The sequence below is a fragment of the Dermacentor silvarum genome, chromosome 11, assembly GCF_013339745.2.
Source record: "Dermacentor silvarum isolate Dsil-2018 chromosome 11, BIME_Dsil_1.4, whole genome shotgun sequence".
NCBI lineage: Eukaryota > Metazoa > Arthropoda > Arachnida > Ixodida > Ixodidae > Dermacentor > Dermacentor silvarum.
The window spans coordinates 78,386,517-78,409,337 of record NC_051164.1 but is presented as its reverse complement, the minus strand read 5'-3'; the positions used below and the strand labels follow the sequence as shown (position 1 = coordinate 78,409,337).

The 22,821-nt window shown below is 45.9% G+C and overlaps 1 protein-coding gene across 1 annotated transcript in view; it reads right to left on the bottom strand.

Moving 5' to 3' along the window:
• Window positions 1–2,081: 2,081 nt before the first annotated feature.
• LOC119433170 (QRFP-like peptide receptor) overlaps window positions 2,082–22,821 on the bottom strand; it is a 157,649-nt gene continuing 136,909 nt past the window's right edge. The window contains 6 exon segments of the mRNA XM_037700303.2: window positions 2,082–2,626; window positions 4,398–4,509; window positions 6,116–6,252; window positions 6,254–6,319; window positions 9,782–9,905; window positions 18,134–18,631. Coding sequence (XP_037556231.1) covers window positions 2,288–2,626; window positions 4,398–4,509; window positions 6,116–6,252; window positions 6,254–6,319; window positions 9,782–9,905; window positions 18,134–18,543 — 1,188 coding nt within the window. The 5' untranslated portion in view covers window positions 18,544–18,631 and the 3' untranslated portion in view covers window positions 2,082–2,287.

Sequence of the window (22,821 nt, the reverse complement as noted above, 5' to 3'; positions counted from 1 at the left end):
AAAACACCCGTGTGCTTGCGTTGTAGTGCACGTTAAAGAACCTCAGGTGGTCAAAATTAATCCGGAGCCCTCTATTACGGCGTGTCTCATAATAACAACTTGTTTTGGCACGTACAACCCCAGAAAGAAAGATGCTTATAAGCCGCTAATCTGCGCGTGTATCACGCACTATGTCCACCGCAAAATAATACTGCGCTGCCACACAAATTGCCCTTTTATGTCCTTCGCACTCAAAAAGAGGTCATCACGCCAACTAATACGCGTGACACAAAGAGAAGGTGTATGTTAATAACCTTTCAGCGAATATATTTAACTGCATTCAAGCAATGTCTGTCAGTGAACATTTCCTATTATTTAAGGTGTGTGCGCTTGACCACGGAGGCGCCAGTAACAACAGGACGGAGTACACTTCGCAAGGATGTGTAGACGGTCCGCTGGGAGAGTTCACCGCGAACCATCAAGATTGAGAGCGACAACCACCAGAACTCGACATAACACTTTAAGACAGATCTGCGCGCGCTGAGCCACATGTTTCTTCTCTCTTCAGCGATGCACAGTTTGCACCACTGTGTGCTGTCATGGCCACAGTCTTAGAGGGGCGATGGTATTAGGGAGGGGGACGTTGAATCGCGTCAAGTCCATACACACCACACCACAGTTGTGCCGGTTCACACTGGTCAGTTGAGCAACTAATCCTACAAGAAGGACAGGTCTGTTTGAGCACATAAACATGCAGAAGGGAACTATTCGCGCTTTACGGTATCTTGGTGCCTCAGGCTTGAGAAAAAAAAATAAAAGCCTCGATTGTACCAGTTCACGCACGTCCTTCCTAGCCCCGCAGAAATCACACAAGCACAGTATTTGTAACTTCAATCAGTCTCGACATCAATCAGTCATTTGTAACTTCAATCAGTAGGTGACTTCCAGTGAGTGGTATAGGGCTGGCAACAGTAGACTCATGAGTACACGGGTGTCTTCCGTCGAAAGGTAAGACAACGATAAAATTAGAGCTCTCTAAAGAAATCAGTATTGTCCATAAGAATAAAAACACCAGAGGTATCACTTTATACATCGATGAGGCTTGGTTCCAGTGCATGCAGGAATGCAGTCTTCCACTCAATCAATGTATATCCCATTATGACGAACACTGCAACGTTTCCAGAAGCATGCGAAGTCTTGCAAACTGCGTTTGCGGATGTTACTCTCCCGCGATTCCAACCTGCATGACGCCAAGACGTGGTGACTTGCACCGGATAACTTAGTGTAGTCCCCACAAATTAAATAAAAAAGAGGGGGGGGGGGCGCTATTCCAATGTCACTGAAGTTTGTTCTTAAGGTGATGTGAATACACATATATGTTACAAGACCTTGATATGCACAAACCGAAGAACGAACTACATTATGCGACAAACGCGTATCCAATGTCCTTTGGATGTCGTTTTTACGCGTTGGTTGTCAGCGTCAATGCTATTTTTTAGCACGACGATAACTTTAGTTCGCGTATCGTTGGTTATATTTCGCGCTTTCTTCATCAGTAGTAAAAAAATAAATCCAACATTAGTTCCCGGCACTCACTACCAGCAAGATTGATACGCTTCTCACACGATCTGAAGTAGCTTGCTGCGTTTTTTACCACAATTCAATGCGAAGGTTTGATTATTTCTGTAGATGTATTTGTCCAGGCAATACAGAAGATCGGGTGCCTACACTATAAAGACTTGTCTTCTGAAGCAACGCTCCATTGCTCATCTTCGTACTCGGAAGGCTCACAACGCCGATTTTCTTTGACGTGATGGAGCCCCAGCTGTCCGTTTATTTATTTCCTGTAATGTGACCAGTACTTCAAAAAGAGTGACTGAGCGCAATTGCGCATCCTCCAGGTTTTGGGGCATCGCCATAGTATCTGTCGTTTTGTCGATGAGTGATCTTAGTAATAGAGACACGACAATAAGTCCTTACAGCAGAATATGCTTCAGCGGTCGCTCGAAGGGCGCCTCTGTCATCGATTAGTGCACTATGTCACGGCAATGTGCTGGGTTAGTTCAAGTGGCACTGTTGAGAAACTAGCAGCGCTTTCTCCATTCTCTTGCGCTGTTACGTTCCGAGGAGTGACACTACTCCTCGTGCCTTTCTCGTTTCCGGTTTTCCCGGAGCGTCGGCGACCTCCTCGATTTTTTTCCTTCACCGCTCGTTATCCATTCGTGGCGGACAGGGCGATGGTTCCGGGCACGGAACCGCAGTTGCTTGTCCAACGGATGCACCGGATGCCCGGCTGCGGGGGCTGGCGTCACGTGACGTACGTCGCCGAGCGTCCCATGCTGAGGCTGGTGGTTCGCGTGCGGCTAAGCCGCATTGTGGTACCGCGCTGCGGTGCGCCGCCCTGGCGCAGGCAGCCCAGCAGGGCGTCCCGGAAGGAGACCCGGAAGGACCGCGACATGAACCCGTACACGAGAGGATTGACGCAGCTGTTGAGGTACGAGAGCAGGTGGAAGCAGGTGCGCAGCGGTTTCAGGTAGGAGTAGTTGAGCGCCGAGACGCTGCCGAACGCCGTCAGCACGTTCAGGATCAAGATGGGGGCCCAGCAGAGGACAAACAGGGACACCACCAGGATCAGCATCTTGATCACCTGCGGAGGAGGGCGTAGATGCATTGGTCATGCATGAATTGGTCATGCTTATGAATCGGGTTGGAATTTGCATTGAATTTGAATTGGGATGGCATTGGATGGAATTAGGAATTGGTCATGCAATGCATTGTGATGCATCGGTCATGCTTGTGAACGAAAGCAAAGAGAACATCACGAATGTGTCCATCACTCATTCATCGAATGAAAGAAGGCTGTCGGCACAAGCAGCACGACACCGATGCATGAGTCGACGGTGTGCGAGAGTTTCTTCGGGAGTGGCGTCACAAAGCGAATGCGTAGAACTATGCCGTGTCCAGATTTTTCTCCTTATCCTCGACCACCCGGCTTTCCAGTAAGTAGTATAACTGAAGGAAGCGATTGCTCGCTTGCCTCCGCTTTGTTGCATTCACTGTGGCAGCAAGGGAAGAGCCGAAATCTTTCTTTCGTGTGTGCTCTAAATAATAAGCAAGTAAGTTCGGTGAAGAACCGCAGGGCACATGGCATTTGTTGTTTTCGTGTGCTTCATATTCTGTGTTTTGTCAAGCGCACTTTCCTGACGTTGCTGTTTTAGCCGCAGCAAATAATGTATTCATATGCGCGTGACTTGAGTGCCGAACCCTCGGTAGCAAGACGAATTGTTCGCTTTCTTTTGATGGAGTTACTCAACGCTACACGTAATATTTCCTCTATGCATGCCGTTTTAAGGAGAAATTTAGCAGGCAGCAATGACACATTGCAATTTTTTTAATCTTGTGAGGCTGGTTCTCTTTCGTAGAAATACCGTATTCTACGACTATTACACGCTTAATGAAGTGGTTCTCGCGTTTTCTTATTATTTGGTCCGATGCGATGCATAGGGCCCATAACATTGTAGGCACTTGTAAACAGCCATTGCTGACCTTCTAATAATACGGCGGCCGTTTGACATCTCGCGAGGCAGTAGCAAATGCAGCCTGAGTGTCATGTTAATTCTGCACGGAATTCATCGCTGAGCATATAGACTGCACGTATATCCTAATGCCTCCCCTTCTCTCCTGCTCCTCCCCCCCCCCCCCCGGCCTTCCCCTTCTGACCTGATTGCTTTTCTTTATTGTTGGCAATATGTATACTCTGAAATTATTTTTTTCTACACTTCCCATTCTTGTTCCCATTTCAACCACAAGTTCCAGACCTATAACCCCGTGTTGGTAGCAGGCATCTCCTCTATCTGGTCCCTAGAGATAAGAGGCATTGTATAAATAATTCTTGAGCCACTATGCAAAAGAAAGATAAGTCGGTCGCAGAAGACAGTCATCCTTTAGACGCGTAGCAAGACCCTGGTGGCTCTCTCCGCTGGTCATCGTCGAGTGCATGGCCCCGACAACTTGCTGCTTGTGTGATCCAATTGTAGTTGGGCGTCCCTTTTACGATCACCGACACTATTTTCCTAGCGGAATGATGTATAATGCCTTGTGTAACTTTTGCGAATATGACGAGACCATAGTATATATCCTCAGCTTTGATCTTTCATTCCCCCTCATCCCGCTCCCATGTGTAGCAAACCGGTTGTGCTGAACTGGTTAACCTCCCTGCCTTTCCTTCTCCACTCTTTCCTTCCTTCCTTCCTTGATGGTGAGATATAGACCTTGCTTGCTACTTTAATGCTGGATGATAGAGCGCTCTCTAAAAAAATGAAAAAGTCGGGATAAAAAATAACTAAACGCCAAAAGAACCAAATCACTACATTCTGACAAGCCAAGTGATAAAGGGATCGCCAGCTTGCCTGCTCTACCTGTTTGACGGTGTCTTCGTCAGCTCGTGACGGCTTGCCCAGAAACCTCTTGTCGCCGTTGATGCTGAAGCCCTGCTTGCCTGGAGCCTTCTCCAGCATCTCTGTACAAGCCCTGCGGAGAATACAGCGACAAACACGGTATGCTAAGAGGCTGCAACCACTGACCGCGTAAGGAAGGCACTCGCGAGGCAGGTATGACTCTTGCTTTATACTGCATTAAAAGGTGATGGTTGAGAGTATTGAATACACCGAATGCTGCGTAAATGTGAAAGCGAAACATACATGATTCTGCCGAATAAATAGCTCGCTCGATGACGCTCAGATTTCGCAATCGTGGAACGCTTTGCTGCGCATTCAGTTTATGAGGCCCCACTTTCGTGCATGGCATGCACATTTGCCGAAATAAATCAGATTAGCCATCGCGAATGCCGATGGTTGACAAAACCACGGCGATATCCGCAGTAACCTAAAGATGGCATCATCTCTCAGTGTAACGTCAAAAAAAGGCACGGGCCGCATTTCTGGTCTATTGGTGATTGACGGCTGCACTGTTCCCGTTGCTGCGAATTCATTTCTTTCGAAATTGCTGTCCACGAGACGTACTTCCGATTTATTTCGGTGGAACTAGGCAAGTAATGCGGCCAAACTTTGTATTGGACTGAGCGGACTGCGAGATGCCACCTATTCGCAAAATTTCAATGCTAAGGAGAGAGCGATATAGCAGCAAAAACAGTGCATACGGGCGCTATCATTTACGGAACTTTGAACACGTGCTGCTGTAAGTAAGATCTTCTTTAATGTAGCACTTAAGGGAATGACACAACTATAGCGATTTCCTCTACGAGATATAAGGAATTGATATTCAGCACCACAGGGCTGCAGTGGTGGAATCATTTTACCTTGCCCCCAATCAAGCTATAGAACATTATCTTGCCGTATTGATAAGGATACGATGTCTGGTATCCTTACACTATGTATCCCTACATTGCTTGCTATCGTTACACTGGTATCATCACAGGGTAGCTGCAGAAGAAAAGTTTTAAGCACTCATTTATGCCAAGACAACTTAGTTTACAATTAACTGGACAGTTTTTTCAAGGTGATCGTCTCCCATTAGCTATACGTTCTTTTTGGACAAGGTACATATGTTGCTTTATCTCCCTCAAACCGACGCTCAAATCAGAACGTAAAGTTGGATTTCCTGATGAGGATAGAATTTAGGGTTCTGATACTAGTTTCACAAACCCAATTTCTGTCTCAAGTTTTCCTCTATTTCATGGAATAACTCGGTTAAGGTTTCCGCAACATATACAGGCTATCTTTACTGGTCGCGTTGGAACAGTTAAAGTAACCACGGATAGTGAAAAGTACAGCGCATAGGCGTATAGCATAAAGAGCGCTAAAAGACAGGATGACATCTACAGAGAAGCAAACAGACGCACTTCTCCTCCATGCATCGTTCCCTCTGGTTGCGCTGCTTTTGGTATGATCACGAGCAAAATAGTCCGCCAATCAGTTTTGTCAGCACAGAACGCACCCACATTGTAAAGTGCTCCAGCTCAGCGCTCTATCTGTAGTACCTCCTTCAAAGCACGACCGAAGGACACGCACATTTGCACTTACATCTGTGTGCTTTTTTTCGAAAAGCCGAACCCTTACTTCGGTATTCACGAGTTGCACAGTCGTAATCACTGCTTTTGCAGGCAATATATACTTACGAGCCAGAGGTGAGATGGGCCCTCTCGCGGACCACCATCCATAGCTGGGCGCAGATCTTGGCGTACGCGTATCCCATCACCAGGGTCGGTATGCAGAGCACCAGAATGAGCATGTAGATCTCGAAGGAACGCCACGCCCCGGGGACTGGCCTCGTCACGCATGCACCAGTAGGCTCGCCGCCGCAGACCCATCTCCACGTGAACCTAGACATGTCAGAGAGGGGCGCCATTAACAGGCCTTGCACAACTCCTTTCATCAACAGAATGGCAGGCGGGAATCGAACTTCGAGTTTACACACCCCAAGCTCTGGTGAACGTATTCTGCTTTGGGAAAAGGCGGGTTGCGAGCCGCAGGCGGACCTATAGCTTTTCAAAAGCTAGATCCGCCTGTCAAGTAGCGCCACCTGTCAAATCCTGTATAGAGACTGAAGCCCGTAAAGACTGCCCTGCGTCAGAAAACACATGATGCGGCAAGAAGGATGCGTTATGTTGAAGGGCATGCAAGTGGGGCCACTAGCGATGTTCTGACGAAACGTTTGTTCGTGCCTCCAGATTCGAAGGGTTGTCTTGCAAGATTCCCCACCGGACGTAATATTTTCTGCTATTATTATAATTACTAGTTTTGCATGGAGGCGCTCTCCGCTTTCATCTCTGCAAAAGTTATCCATCGAAACTGGCACAGCCTAGCGGTGCCAGTCATAGTCTCCAGTGGGACTGTTATATATATATATATATATATATATATATATATATATATATATATTTATTTTGTTCAATATGTGTCAAAACATACTACGCTGTACCCATCAAACGCAGTAAAAGAAAAAGAATGCCGGATTTCACGTTGCGTGACACCCAAGCATTTCCTGACATTATCAACGCGTTGAAAGTTTGAGGGATCGGATCGCTGGGAGGAATGGTAATCAGCGGTGCTGGAGATTTTAATTACGACACATGCATCACGAGCACTTGAAAGGACCATTGAAACCATAAGCCATTGAAACCAACAGCCATTGAAAGCCGACCCAGAATCTCGTCTGGCTCCGTCAAGGACCTATTCATTGCAGCTAATGAAACTCGCGGATTACAAAGCTCGTTAGTATGAGACAGAAATGCGCACGGAACACCTGTATGAGACACTGCAGAGCTTTGGCTTGCAAGAAAAAAAAAGCGCATTAGGAGTGATACAGAAGTCCTCAATAACGCAAATAGATGTCCTGTTTACTGAAGCACTAGTGCTACCGGACTTGGAGATGCGAACCTAAGCGGGAATCTTACGTCGCGGCATCATACGATTCGCTCATCGACCCATTTGATTTGCGGCGCGTCATATATAATTATTATTTTTTTCATCCGCAATAAAACGACGCACTTCGGCGTGGCGTTTCCCCACGTGATTTCCCTCTCAGCACCATTACCTGGTAATTTGTCTGCGATCAGTGGGCACATCACTTCATCGCGAAGACGCTGGTGTCATGCTCCAACGAGATGTCTCAACGCTCCAAAGATAGAACAATAATTGCTTCCGCATGAATTTTCAAGCTTACTGCGACAGCTATTGAGAATTAGTTTTGTTCTACATGACGGCGGTAGTTGTCCTTCACAGTGTGTGCGTGCGCTAAAAGCATTTCGATTTAGACTGATCTTAAGGTGTAGCTTCCTGTATTGCGTTTGCATTCATCTTGTTGATTAACCTCTTGCCGTTCGCATCTCATCTGTGCCGTCGTTCCCAATATTTTTTCGGTCTTCATATTGTGTCTTAGAGCAAAACGTAACATGCGCAACAACGGAAGAAGCGCAGAGCGTCTCTGTGGAACCATGCTCAACTCCATTGTCTGGACACCTGATCACAGGCAGCTCCCACTTTTTTTTTCGCTCCCAGTGTCGAAAAGGCTTCTTATAACCTTCCTAATATTTCTTTCTCCTTAGTACTGAATGAAAACTTTATGAAGAGCACACAAAAACAACTAGCAACGTGCTGAATAGTACGTTGGATTTCGTCGAGCAACGTGCTGAGTAGTACGTACGATTTGGATTTCGTCGAGCGAGAAGAGACCACTCTTTTTTGTAATATTACCATTCGCTCTATATTGTAGTCATGAAACTATGTTCAAATAATGTGAGCTGACATTTTAGATGCGGATTAGGCATCTGTTCTTGCTTTTGCAAATCCACTTACGTTTGAGGGATATTCGAAGAGGGCGAACTCAATGACTGACGTCATAACGCAAGTCAAGTGTTATCCAAAAAAAAGTTACGCGCACACTTACGATAAATAAAGATGGACTTCTAGAAGCAGAAATTATTGTCGTATGCCGCCTTCTGAAGAAAGTTGCTATAAATCTGCCAAACCGGAACCACATCGGGACGTAAAACAAGAACAAATGTGTTAGAGTGTGCGCCTGTCTTACTCATTAGAGCTATTCGTAATGCCCTGAAATACTCAGATCCTTCCTACAACTCGACGGAGGGCTCCAGTAGGCTTCATAGGCTCATTTTAAGCCTAAGCTTAAACGGGTAAAATAAAAAAAAGAATCCGAGCAGCTTCATTTGATAACGGCCGTGTCCTGAAGCGTTATCGAGCTAACATTTATATTGGCGAACACTCTCATAAGCCCTTTCCTGTTATATAAACATTACCGAAACGAATACTTTCTAGTGCGCATTTGAATTGTGTATGAAAATGAAGAAATAATGAACTTAAAGACGTAGACTTGTGTGTTCCAATAGCGCTACACCGTAAAAGGTAACGAACATGGAGAATATAAATGAATATAGACATCGGAATTTTGATATGTGCTACTGTTGATTACAGAGACCTGTACAAAAGCAGAAAGAAATTGAAACATACACGATTAGGTATGTATCACGGTCTGGTGATTCAAAGAGCAGGTTTTCACTACCTTTGATGCGAATATATTCACGAAAGGGATAGCGAAGTGTGAAGGTTTGCAGTCGAGAGCTTTCAGTATTCATGTTCTGACACGTGCACTTTGCATACACAGTATAAAAAAGTTTATTGGTACAAAAATATTTCAGCACAGACAGGTTGCACAAATGATAGCACTGCTTCATGCTCGTTTCCTGGATTAATTTGCATGGCAGGCTGGTATTCTAAGAAGGACATTTACATGATTCGTGAGAATAATAACATAGTTACCTCTCAGGCAGAGTGATAATGCGTCAGTAAAAATATACTCTGCCTCTACCACGGGAGTACTGCGGCTAAAATTGCTTGAAAATGGCATATTTTGCTGTTTTATGCTAATGCATTTGATGCGAGAATTGGCATTCCTCCACGCATGTTATGAGCATTCTATTTTTATATACGGGATGCCCGACTAACATTCACCAAGTTTCAAAGCACAGTGAAATCTTCAATTGAAATGATTGAAATGGGACTAATTCTATGCTGCTTGCAGCCAATTGAATAAACCTGCAATGCTTTGTTTCTTCTCGTTAACCAACTTTATTGAAGATTACCTAACAGTTAACAACCAAAATTACGGCCAATATGTCTACATGAGGTCGTCGCAACATATTTGAATGCATACGATTTAGTAGTTTAGATGCTCGATTTTAAGTGTAGAACTCCGAATGTAAAGCCCGCAAAAACAGCGGTCCTCTCGTCAAACTGCTTCGGCTCTTCGTTTCTGTTACACTTACCTGCACGAAAATGATGGGCAGAGCGGTGAGGAATGCGGCCAACCAGATGAAGATGATCACTCGCCTGGCTTGGCTGAAGGTGCAAAGGTAGCGAGAGCGTACGGGGTGGATCACCGCGTAGTACCTGCGTTGACGTTTGCAATCAACTTATTGCAAGAGCAATTATATCAACACTTCAAGCGAATTTCGCCGTCGGCATCGGTGTCGCCGTGAGGACCAGCATACATTTACGTATACGTATGCTATGGGCTTATCCATGCCGTATGTGCGGGTTTTATTGCTACATTATTCGATCACTGAAGTTGCTGATGCCGGTTCTTCTGTCCTTGACTAATTTATTCCTGAGAATTTTGAGAAAGGCACTCTGAAAACAAATTTCATGGAACGTAAAATTCACATGCGCATGCATTTTACTTTAAATCTTCTCGGACTGTTAAATACGAAAAGTGCAAAAGGATATCAGTGCTCAAACCTGAAGCAATGTAATCATGACAATCATTTTTTTATTTTTTACTTTTTGATTAATATTGTTACGCTAACGAGAGATTGAATCTTGAAAACTATTTACAATGCATATTTATAAATGCAACTGCAGCGCTGGCCCGTTCAGCCGACAGCTTGAGCGCCAGGAGCAGTTCGTCTTAGTCGAAGCGCCCGCGCGCATTCTCGAAAAGAAACAAGCTATGTGCATGTAGCAATATTAATGACGACGTATGTGAATGAGAGCTTTTACTAGCTTACTATACAAATTTATCCGTGATCACTAGTAACTCAGTCCTACCACTCCTAGTTATCGTAACTAAGCCACCATTTGAATGACATTTCATTTGATATTCATGACGCAATGTTGTGTGAAAGTAACACTTGGCGTTATCATTTATACTAATGGTAACCAAAGTTCTTGCTCATTCAATTACAGTGACACCAATGACGACGTGCACGAATGAGAACTATCGGTGTTAGCAGTAAAATAAATGATTCATTATAAGTAATCGCTTCATTATACGTGCTGCCAGTTAGCGTCACAGTTGAATCACTCACTTTATGACATTTCATTTGATATCCATGACATCATGACGTGCAATACCGACAGAGCGTAGCATAGTATGTTAGTAACGGGTGACGACTGGTGCCCTTTTATAGCTGTATTGTATAATTGCTCAGTTGCGTATTATTTCAGTGTCATTAGTGATTGGTTTTCATGAGTTGTGCTAGAATTTTATGTTTATCATTCTAAATAGAGAGTTTTAGAATTGGGGACCCAAGACTCTGGGTCCCCAAGCCGCGTTGGGTAGGCTGCTCTTGGGTTTAGAGGAGCAGGAGAGTTTGAGGATTTGGTCAAACGCAGACAGCATTGAGTCAAGTGCTCGGGACCCCGCAGTGGGGAAAATAAAAAGGTGCTTGAAAGCAAAAAGAAGAAAAGTTTTTCTTACAAGTGAAAACGAAAATAATGCATTTTTAAACAAAAAGGCAAACAATAAAATGTAATAAACGTAATCACAGTGTTAGTACTATGAATTAAGTATGCTGTCTTAAGACCCAAGACGGCTTGAGGACTTACGCTATTGTTTTCGATTTTTGGGTCTTGGGTCAACGCTACAGTAAGAACCTTAGACTGGCTTGGGTTCTGTGCATGCCAAAGTGCGGCCCGCAATTTGATTGGCTACTCAAGCTGCTTGGGTCCCCAATTCCGAAACTCTATAATACCTAATAGAACATTTTACCATGCGTGGGAACTAGAGAAAATAATTATGGTGACATTTCACTTCATGAACGTGGGTTAGGTGCAAGCATTTTGGGCCTGTTCTGGAGTTTCTAAGCTATGCCGTCTTGCCTGACGCATCCGCGTTCTCGCACGCTGCCTAGTACGTTCTTCGGGAACTTCCTGAGCACACCTAGCCGGCCACTTTTGCCAATCTTGCTCAGGTTGTGCCTGGCGCTTGCCGATGACTTCAGGTTCGGTCGACTCACGCTCGGCCGGCGCCGCTTGCATTGCTGCTCTGTCGTTCTCGCTCAGCGCTCAGCCTCTCGATCGCGAGACGAGCCGGGTACATCCATAGCGCACACAGAGCCCGTAGCAACTGCCAGAGGAGGTGAACCCAGCACGTCTCCACCTACCCTCCTCCTTCGCGATGCTCCACCTCGTTTTTATTTTTAAATTAAATGTATTTAAGGAGAGTTTGGTGCCTATGTGTGGCGCCGGCTACTCCTCTTCTCTTACATGATAGTTGTCATCGGAAAGTTGTCAACAGTCACAAAACATGGACGAACATTCGCGTACTAAGTCTCAGTACTGAAATATAAATCATTGTTCATTCGACAGAACAGTTCTCATAGCATAAATACTCACAAAACTGAAGTGTTCAAATGCAGCACTTGACTTCACAAAGCACAAATGTTCACAAAACCAAGATGTTCACACAGATGTTGGGAGCTTGCGAACTAGGTCCCTCTTGAATGCCGCACAACAGACATGTACGCAGACACAAATGCTACATGAGCACGACGACCCAATAAACATCAAGTCAAGAGTGCCTGTTAATAATAACAATGCGATCAATAACTGTTATCTGACATAGTATTTTGGGATATTTTTGATTCCTCCAAAAATTGTGCAAAGGCGTGCGCAGCGATGTATTGAAGTTTTTCTGTTGGCCATGGACCCAAAATTTTTTCTAAGGATAGTGGCGTTCTATCTAAGCCATGTAGTTTTTCCGAAAGCTTCTTACGGGGAGCATCATGTTTTTTACAGTGTAGAAGAAGGTGTTCTATGTCTTCTTCAGCCTCTTCAAATGTGCATGTTGCACTGCTGGTTTTTGTTATCGTATACTTCGGCTAGGCAGTGCCTAGCCGAAGCGTATGAACTGTTGTTTCTGCAGATCGGCAAATTTTAAACGGAATATTGAATTCTATTCCAGGATCAATAATATATAATTGATAGTTCTGCGCATCACTTATGAACCAAGTTTCCTTGGACAATCTACCACATAGTTTATCAATAGGCATCTCACATCACTCGCCGCTAAAGGAAGTAGTGATAATTTATTCCGCCTCCTTCCCCCCTCTGCCGCGCACTTCTCCTCTCCACCTCCAGGTGCCCTCCTCCTCCGGCGCTCGCTCTCCTCTCTAAGCTCGGCGGCCTCCAGCGTACTCTCGCCGATTTCACAGACGGGGCATGTACGCTTGCGCGTGAAAATAGCATGCGCAGCCGGGCTTAAAGCTTAGATGTCACTCCATTGCTTCTTGCAGAATCTGACCGTGTCATCTTTCCTTACTACGCCAGAGCGCAAATGTGCACCACAGCTGCGCATTCGAGTCCATGAGTTTGACCGTGATCGACGAGCCCGTCCCCATCAATTCAACGACAGGCGAATATATTACTCCTGTAGTGCTGCTTCGTCGCATAGTAGGAAACAAAAGCACACCAGGAAGAACTTCCGGCCAGCAGAATGAAACCAAACTGAGCCCACATGGAGACTCATCAGAGTACATGCCACTAGAGTGCAATTCGCCGATGAGTGCTCGCTGCACTGCAATCAGCTTTTTTTAAAAAAATACCCCATGCATTTTGAACGGGCCTACAAAAGTGTCCAAGCAAAAAAAAAAATGCAACCAGCGGAATTAATCTAGACTCGACATATAGCGCGAGATCGTTGTCGGGATCAAGTGCCTAAAGTGCAATTCGTGAAAAATAAGGCATTTCGAGCCATCGGTTTTTTTTTTTAAATGCACCCCATAGGGTTACGCCGATCACTTCACTTCAGGGTGGGCTTCACCGCAGTAGGCGATGTCCCAGATTCCTGGACTTGTTTACTGTGACGGTTCTTTACGGCCAGCGTAGTGGCCCCTGTGCGATGCCATCAGAGGCACTACACAGCGTGGTAAAGCTTTTAAGGGTTCCCAAAAATTTTGCCGTAGCCGTGTAGGTCGCGTCCACGTTAGTAGGACCCGCCTACAGTAAGAACACCGGCCTAGAAGTGCAAGCGCTATGTTAAAACTTGTTATCGCACTCAATGCTTCGCGCTTGGGGCGGAACTGCATATTTTTCCCCATCTTCATTCGTCCGACGCCATTACATAACAAGTTGGGCGAAGTGAAAGTTCAGGCAATTGCTAACGTGTGATGTCGATAGGTCTCAACATACAAAAAAGAATTGTGTTAAATGGTACTAGTATGATTCCGTTGACAGAGTTCAAGAAATAAATCGTCAGATTGCTTCTACTAGCACTGTAAAAAGGCAAAATGAGAATGTTGAAATGGTGAACGGAACCTCGGGCTTTGTTGTTCTGCGGTTGTTCAGTATTCGTGCTCCTTAAATTCGACTGAATGTTTAGGTGTTTTTTTTTTTTCAAGTGATATGTCAATCGGTGTTATCGAACCCGTCCTGCGATAGTCAGTTTGCAGGTTTTTATTGTTTCGTGCGCCTTGTGACCACGTTGCTTACAACACTTCAGAGATGAAATAGCCAGATACGTCTTCGGGAAGTGTAGAATACCGATTCATGCTTCAGAAGCGGTAGCACTTTCTCTCTTTATCTGAAATGTGTAATTCAAGGCAAACCTGTTGTTGTAGAATATTCCAAATGTGGGCATTGCTCACTGCATTCGTTTTACTTTCACATAAATTATACCTGTTCACATATTCACTTTTCGGTGCTTCTAGCCTTTTCTATAGTCATGTAAATAAGGCTCTCTGAATTTTCACAGGATGCTCTATAGCTCTGTCCTCGGCACATCTTACGCGCTGCATAATGAAGAGAATGATTCATTTCATCGATTCGGGTGACTTACCATCGGAGAAGAATAACCTTCAACGACCAGAAATATTCTCGTTAAACGAAATAGTTTAACGACAATAGTCGCTAAACTAGTTCGCTAAACCTCTTTAGTCGCTTAACAGTAGTCGCTATGCCACATTCTGCAGCGTTGTTAGCTGAGCCTGAAACCAACAGGTCTGAGAGCCACCTTGAGGACAGTCGCTCACTTGACGGTATAGCGCAGCAGTTTCGGGGTATCTGCGTCGCTCATGATATTGCGCGGAGGAAACGAGAAGCATCGGATACGTGCTCGTAAAGGGCAAGAGATGGAGAAGCTGCGCACGTCGTAAATGACAAAGGAATCGCGGGCCTCTACTCATGCCCTGTTGTCAAAACAATGGGAGGTAGTGCTTTTGCACTCAGACTCGCTCGCTTCCGATGGTTGCGAGCCTGTTGACAGGCATCCTGTTTACGACAGCGGCTGGAGGAAGGCAAGGGCTGCGCTCCGTCTGTGGAATTTCTAGCTTGGCCGCAGCGCCGGCAAGCCAGAGTGCGTACGAAGCTCTACGACCAGTGTCCTTATAGACGCATTATGAATAACCTTCTGACCTGCTCTGCTGATTTTCTCTTACTTTGCCTAACCCGCTCAATTCCGAGTAGACCAAAGAACGCCGCATGTCGAAAAAAAAAAAAAACCCTGCGTGACAAACGGGAAGAGAAAGTAAGGACAGGAGGTGTCGAGCCCTGTCCCCTATAGCAGCACGAACAAGCTACAGTTGCAGGCCCTTTTCCGGAACGCTGGCTCCTTAAATAGCTGCATTTAGTGCGTGTGTGTGTGTGTGTGTGTGTGTGTGTGTGTGTGTGTGTGTGCGTGTGTGTGTGTGGTGTGTGTGTGTGTGTGTGTGTGTGTGTGTGTGTGTGTGTGTGTGTGTGTGTGTGTGTGTGTGTGTGTGTGTGTGTGTGTGTGTGTGTGTGTGTGTGTGTGTGTGTGTGTGTGTGTGTGTGTGTGTGTGTGTGTGTGTGTGTGTGTGTGTGTGTGTGTGTGTGTGTGTGTGTGTGTGTGTGTGGTGTGTGTGTGTGTGTGTGTGGTGTGTGTGTGTGGGTGTGTGTGTGTGTGTGTGGGTGGTGTGTGTGTGTGTGTGTGTGTGTGTGTGTGTGTGTGTGTGTGTGTGTGTGTGTGTGTGTGTGTGTGTGTGTGTGTGTGTGTGTGTGTGTCAAATGCAGCTGCACCACGCGTCGAACTCTGTGTCCTTACGCTATACTCCTCTGGAGCTGCCATGTCATTTGCCAGAGGGTAGTAAAAATTTTCTAAAGTTCCAGTTCGGAGTTGCGAGCCCCGCCAGTTGAGTTCAACCCTGCCGAGGTAAGATAAGTGCCTAGGCCCCTCGTGTGATCTGTAGGAGAACCGTTACGCTGGCCACTTTGCCGCTGAGTTTTTAACCTTGGAAGCTATTTTTGCTGTTTCGCATTTCTTTCAACGTGGCTCAACTCCACGAGCCTATCGCAGGCCACGTGACTTCAAGGTTATGTCGTGATAGTATTTTTGATCATGGAAGTGTTTTACTTCGTGCTTTACTGGTGCTACTGATCGCACAGCAGCTTTAACTTCAACTGCCTTTAGGCAAGTGGTGAAATATTGCATCTTACGGAAAATAAATAGAAACTTTATTGGAATGGAAAAGATATTAAGGAGGGGTGGTCCGAGCCTCTCAGTCCAGGGCCCCACTGGCGTGTGCCGCCTGCCTGACCTGGCTAATTAAAGACTTTTGTCTCGCCAGGTCGGAGCGGGCGAGCTGTGCTTCCCACTGCTCCAATGTGTTACTGGTATTTAGTCTATGAGGGTGCTTAGCGCACTCACAGGTTACATGTATTAGGGTAGGTATGCCACCGCACCAAGGACAGTTGGCCCTATAACGAGTGGGATACATGGTGTTTAGCAATTTTAAATGGGGGAATACCCCAGTCTGTATTTTACGCCAATCGGCGGCCTCTTCCCCGCTAAGTTGTGGATGAGGCGGCGGGTATTTTCAAGTTACGGAAACTTTCAGATCTCTAATGCCACCAACCCTAATTGGTACTAAAGGCTGTGCAAAGAACTTTGTGGCTGGTAACATGATATATTGGACAGTTGGCGCATAGTTATGAGGAAGTGAGCATTGTATCGGGATGAGAGCTTGTATAATAAGCGAGGCGCGGATGTACAGACGCTCTGGCGCACAATTTACTGAAGTACTCCATACTTATTTCTTCTTAGTGGCTACTAGATTGAAAGCTTCAACATGCTTTTCGCAATTCTCGCATAATTTAACACATTAGAAAATCAGCACAAATTATGAGACCTGCATATATTGCCGGCGAGAGAGAGAAAGGCTGCGCACGAAGAACAAGTGCGCAGTTTTTCGGTGGCATTATTACTTCAGGCGTAGTGTTACAGTACTTCTCTATTATATCAGATAGGACTCGAGCCCGCGACGAAATCCGGTACCCACAATAGAGGAGCGCCCCGGTCGCTTCGTACCCGTCCGAGGTATACGGGAATGAAAAGCTGACAGAAACTCCACTGCAGTTGTCTGACTACGTATGCCTATAAGCATTGTGCCACTTGCTCATGTCTACGCAGCGTGGTGTCATTATCAGTCATATAAAACTTGATCCTACCAGCATAAACACTTATCAAGCTTTATCGGTCGTTATCAGCCTTATCGGACTACATCCGACAATTCTCAACAATTATCGGTTGTTATCGTCCTTATCGGACTCGATCCAACCTTTATCAACCCCTATCGGTCGGTATCGACCTGCGAAAGTAGATTTCCAGCGAAGCTGTTGCAAAACAACCACTACAACTGTTGAGGGGGTATGAAATGCTTTGTCGATGGTTCGGATGCTTGTTCTAAGCTTGTTCTTTATTATTTCAATAGCAATTATATGGACACTTCAACCGGATTTCTGCCGTCGCCAGTCGCCGTGAGGTTCCGTATAATGTCCAAGGGCGATAAAAGCGTCGCCGCGCGCCGTAATGCGCGAGTGAAAACGCGCGGCGGACGCCCGTTCACGGAGAGCGAACGCACGGCAGGAAAGCAAACGCGACCGTCGAGCGAAAGGCGGTGGGGGTATGGGAGGGAGGGAGGCGGGGCGACGCTGTGCTGCTGCACCAAATGCTTATCTTGCGACCAGGCGCAAGGGCAACTGGCCACTCAATCTCCCACACGAAAGCAACAAAGCGGGAAGGCAGCGCGGGAGGGAACGGGGGGGGGGGGGGGGGGGGGGCGACAGCTTCCACACTGCCAACAACTGCGTTTGTACTTTGCCCGGCTGTGGCGGTCGCCCGCACCGTCTCTTAAAAGCGATCTCCACACGGCTCTGACCTTTGTATGTACCGTGCATTCAGCCACTCAGTTTCCGTTGAAGCGACAGAGCGCTTGTAGTTGAAGCTGAGCGCTTGTAGCCTCAGCCTTACCCCCGGGGGTATGAGCCATAGCTTACGGGGGTATGAGCCATTGCATTCGTCTTACGCGACGGACGTACAGGTTTCACGTTGGATAGGCATATAAATGCTTAAACATTTGAAAGCGACCGAGCCGACTTTTCCTTACCTCTCGATGCTGAGGAAAGTAAGGTTGAGCACAGAGCAGATCATGGACACGTGCTGCACGTAGAGGAGCAGCTTGCATCCCAGCTCGCCCAGCGTCCAGGTGTACGAGAACAGCTGGCCGAACTTGACGGGCACGCACAGCAGCACAATCAGCAGGTCTGCCGACGCGAGCGACGCGAGAAACAGGTTCGATATGGAGCGCATGCGCGGGAACCGCGCCACCGTGTACACTATGAGCAGGTTGCCCACTAGGCCCAACAGGAGCGTGGCCCCGTACACGACGGCCGTCGGGATCAGGTCGGCGAGGTCGAAGCGCCACGCCGACTCCTCGTAGTCGTAGTCCTCGGGGAGGTCGTCTTCGTCGATGATCTGCGGGAGGCCTGCAGACGCGTTGCTTCCATCGGGAGACATTAGAAGAGTGGACGTCGTTCGCGACGGTGTTTCCAAGTCCTCCCTGGCTACGCGAGAGCAGCGGCTGTCGCGGTCATGGCGAGGAGACCTGCGCAGAAGACAGTTATGGAACTACGTGTCATGGTGCCCTCCTTCACACATATCCTTAAGCCTCACTGGCTCCAATTCGCAAATTGCAATATGTGCTCTACAGACTGATTACGCGGAGAGTTACTGGGTCTTTTTTATCACCTGGGTTAATTTCCACGTGGCATAACGTGGGAACGAAGTTACACGCCCGCTTAATGCCGATGTTTCCATAGCGACTTGTGAAATGTATTGCCCATTAGCAATCATTCCTAGTTTTCAGGTTGTTGAGTCCGTAACTTAACATCGCTGTGTACACATTCGTGGGCTGTCTTTGTTCCTGGTCACGTGCCAATTTGACGGATGACATCCGCTGCACACACGACACACGCCCGAGAAATATTGTGGGAAAGAAGCAGATGCGATCCTTTAGAACGGAAGTGGCCTGGATTTACAAAAACCTTACATGGGTCCCTTGTTGCCAGGATTGTTCACCCTACTGCTTCCAATAGAGCAGACTACGCACGTTAAGCAAAAGAAAAATAAGCAAGAGAAAAACAGTAATTAGAGAGATGCTTAAGACGAGAAGCCAGTAAATTTTTACGGGACACTGCGTTCGAGGGAATATGCGACCAAAATTGGCTTTACGACATGTAGGTTTACGGCGTGCTTCGTGGCGACACTTTAGATTCGCTAATTATTTAATTGGGCATTTAGATTTCTCGTGCAATGCAATTATCGCCCGACTCTTCAAGTTATTTGCTGGACATTGTACAACATAGTACAACATTAAAGCCCGCAATGTGGCCACACTCTTCCATATAGAAGCGAGCTGACACGGGCTGCTTCATGCTTGACTATCATGTCATTAATTAAGTAAAGGACGCCATAACGACGAAATCTTCTTAAAGACAAGAGAAGAAACTAAGAAAACTTATGAGCCACTTGGTTCGGTTGAGGAGTAGAATCCTTGGGCTGGCTTCGCATAGCCACGGTTTCGCGCGGCAGTTACTCGTTCCCTTCAAAGGGAACATTAAAATTCGCTTGCACGGCCTCAGAAGCGAGTTCTTAAACGAAACGTCAGAGCGACGGTGCCATATGAAAGGGAGGCACCAAAGGATTGTTGTCTGAAATGATGGAAAGAGCAACAAATGTCCTTGAAGATAACGAGGTATCCTCCGACTCGTTATCTCAGAGGCGGCCTTTGTGTCGCATAGCGGCGCTCATAGTGCTTCATACGCGGCCTGGCTTGACTTCTCCAGTTCTTGTTGAGACGTCCCACAGTGAAGCTCGGCTGAACTGCAAAAGTTTGAAAGCTTTTGCGTTCTGTGCGCGACAGACGTCGCTGTTCGGTCTTTCGCAACGCGCGCACCCGAGCACGCCAGCTCGTAATCGAGTAGAAACGGCTCTCACTAGCCTTTCTTTTTTTTTTAAATCTCTTGCCCCATTGTTCTCACTTCTATGGTGCGTCATCAAATTGACCTTTCTCTCGCTCTCATTTCTTCTCTTTCTCTCTCATTTGCACAGTGGGGGGAGCACAATGAGCCGCGAGTGATGGAAGTTCTTTTGAGGACAAACGGCAAGCAAAATAATGCGCTCGCAGTCGTCAACTTGTGCGTGGTGTAAGCACTTCCTACTGGCTTCTCGTTTCACGCAGGCACGCACGGACGCACAACTATGAAGATGAAATACGTTGTTGGGGGCAGGCGAACGTGAGTGGAATTACTTTGTCAGATATGTGCTTTCAGATCCCAGACTTCAATTTTAAAGTGTAAATATTGCTGCCGCGCTTATGCGGGAATGATTTGGAGAAAAGCAATCCAGAATCTCGTATTCGACTCTGTGCTCGGAGGTTTAGAATAACTTATCTCGGAATCACCTATTTTTCTTATCTTTGTTTTACTTGACTCCAGACATTTATTTTCTCTCTTCCTGTCGACCACAGTACATAATGGGCTTCAATGTGTTAAGAGAAGCTCGTGGCGTTGTATCATTTGCACCCCCGAAGCGTTGGGGTGAGTCGGAATTAATGGAGCGATTAGAATGGCATTTAGATGTAAATAATGACTGACTTGAAGAAAGTAATTTTTTTTTCCGACGGCATTGTGAATACTCGACACACATTTATTATTCGGCCTTACTGTCACAACTCCAAGACGGACGGTGAACTAGACGAAGCAAAAAGAAAGACCCAGAGAACTGCTTGCTCTGTGCTGATTATGCGACATAGTGTTGTCATTTCACTCCCGAGATCTTAGCGAATGGCGGTCGCCAATCCTCCGTCAGCTGAAAGGTTTTTAAGGAAATCTATGAACCTCTGAACCGGTTTCGCATTTACAAAAGCGCACATTCATCCAACATTGGAATAAATGAAAAGACTATGTGCGACTCCTGCGGTACTACGGAAAATATTCAACACCTCGCGTACATTTGTTCCCGATACGACCTCCAGTGACATCCTCTCCGGGCAGAATTAAAATAAATCTAACCGTAGTATTTAAATTTTTTAAATTGTTTATGACGCTCATAGCATAACAGTATACAATAAAAACCACCTTGAAGAACTATTATATCACATAGTCATGTTCGGGTCTGAGCAGGATATCTCTGCATACAGCTCGCAACGTTATTATTTCACTGACGCAATGCAATCCGCGCTTTCTCCTTGCCTGCCTTCATCTATGTAGTATTTAAAAAAATGTAATTCATATTGATCACATCTTTCGTTGCGTCCACCTGCACAGAAAGCAGAACTTTGAAAACAAAGTTTCTTAGGACTACATTTATCCCGGGGATCACGTGGGAAGGTTGGAGCCACGTGTGCTTCCCGACACTCGATTTCACATCAACATCAGCTAAGGTGCTACGCGTTATGAAAGTTACTGGAATAAAAAAGAAAATGCTGGTGGCAATAAAAACATGAAACATAATCACACGGTGGAGAACGCATTCTCATATTTCCGCGCGTAGTTGAACAAAGGAACTTTCGACACTCACGGTCATTTCATTACACCGTCACGTTTGTAGGCAGAAGAATGTCATAGCTGGCACTGACGCTTGCGTAAGTAAACGCGGGGCAACAGGAATTTTGCCCACGTATAGTATAGACTGATTTCGAATCTATCGAAACTTAGAGCACAGCAAAAGACGAATAAAGAGACGCACAACAGCCGTCATGTGCTTTTCTTCGTCTATTGTCGTCTGCTGCGCTCTCAGTTTCGATAAAGTAATACAATGCCAGTTAGCCCACCTATCCATCCTGTTGCTTTCTACTTTTACTGGATTGGACATTAAACAATGTCTGAGCCCTGAATGCTTTAGCTTGCCTTCTTGTTGTTTTTCTTGTTCTTTTTTTCTTCGACCTTCATTGAATTTTTTTTTCGGGACGTGCCAATGAGATTTCTACGCGACGAACGTGCCCGACGTGCCAGTTTGTTGCCTTCTGTTTTTGAACACTAAAGTGCATGTTGCTAGTCAACGTGTCGGTTCGGTGACCTGTCGTTAGCCTTACCTGTAAATTCATAGTGAAATATTTAGCGCGCACAATTGACAAAGACACAGTGAAGGGGGACACACGCTCGTGTGTCCACAAGCGCTCGTGTGTCCCCCTTCACTGTGTCCTTGTCCATTGTGCGCGCTAAATAGTTCACTATGAATTCGTACCAACTCGCCAAACTATCAGTTCTGTTACCTGTAAATATTTTGGCTTCTTCGCTGTGGAAGTGAACGTGTTCACTATGTGTATAACTAGTTATAGTGTAAGCGAAAAAAGGGTAGGTGTTTAATATATTTTGGATAACGAGAACCATGCTTTTTGATGAGAAAAAAACGACTATATTTAAGGGCAATATTGCCTGTGATGTGAACGCCAAGATGTGATACGCAAAATATGCTCAAACGACAACGTGACAAAAGTGAAAAGAAAACCTTACGTCTCCATACATTGCAGCCACTACGATGATCGGATATTGTTATCCTCGATCGCAGTAAGCGTTACTTTTTTACAACGTCTACGCGCTATTATCTCAGATTGTAAAAAAAAATCATCACACATAGTGCCTTTAATGGAAGCAGTAAAGTGATGAATAATTTTATCGTAGATAAATCCTTCTTATTGTGCTAGTCTAGTATAAGCTTGTTGAAGAAAAATCAAAAGTTAATTTGGTCCCCAAGCACAGTAAGCTGTAAACGATTCGATTAGAAATAAAAGAC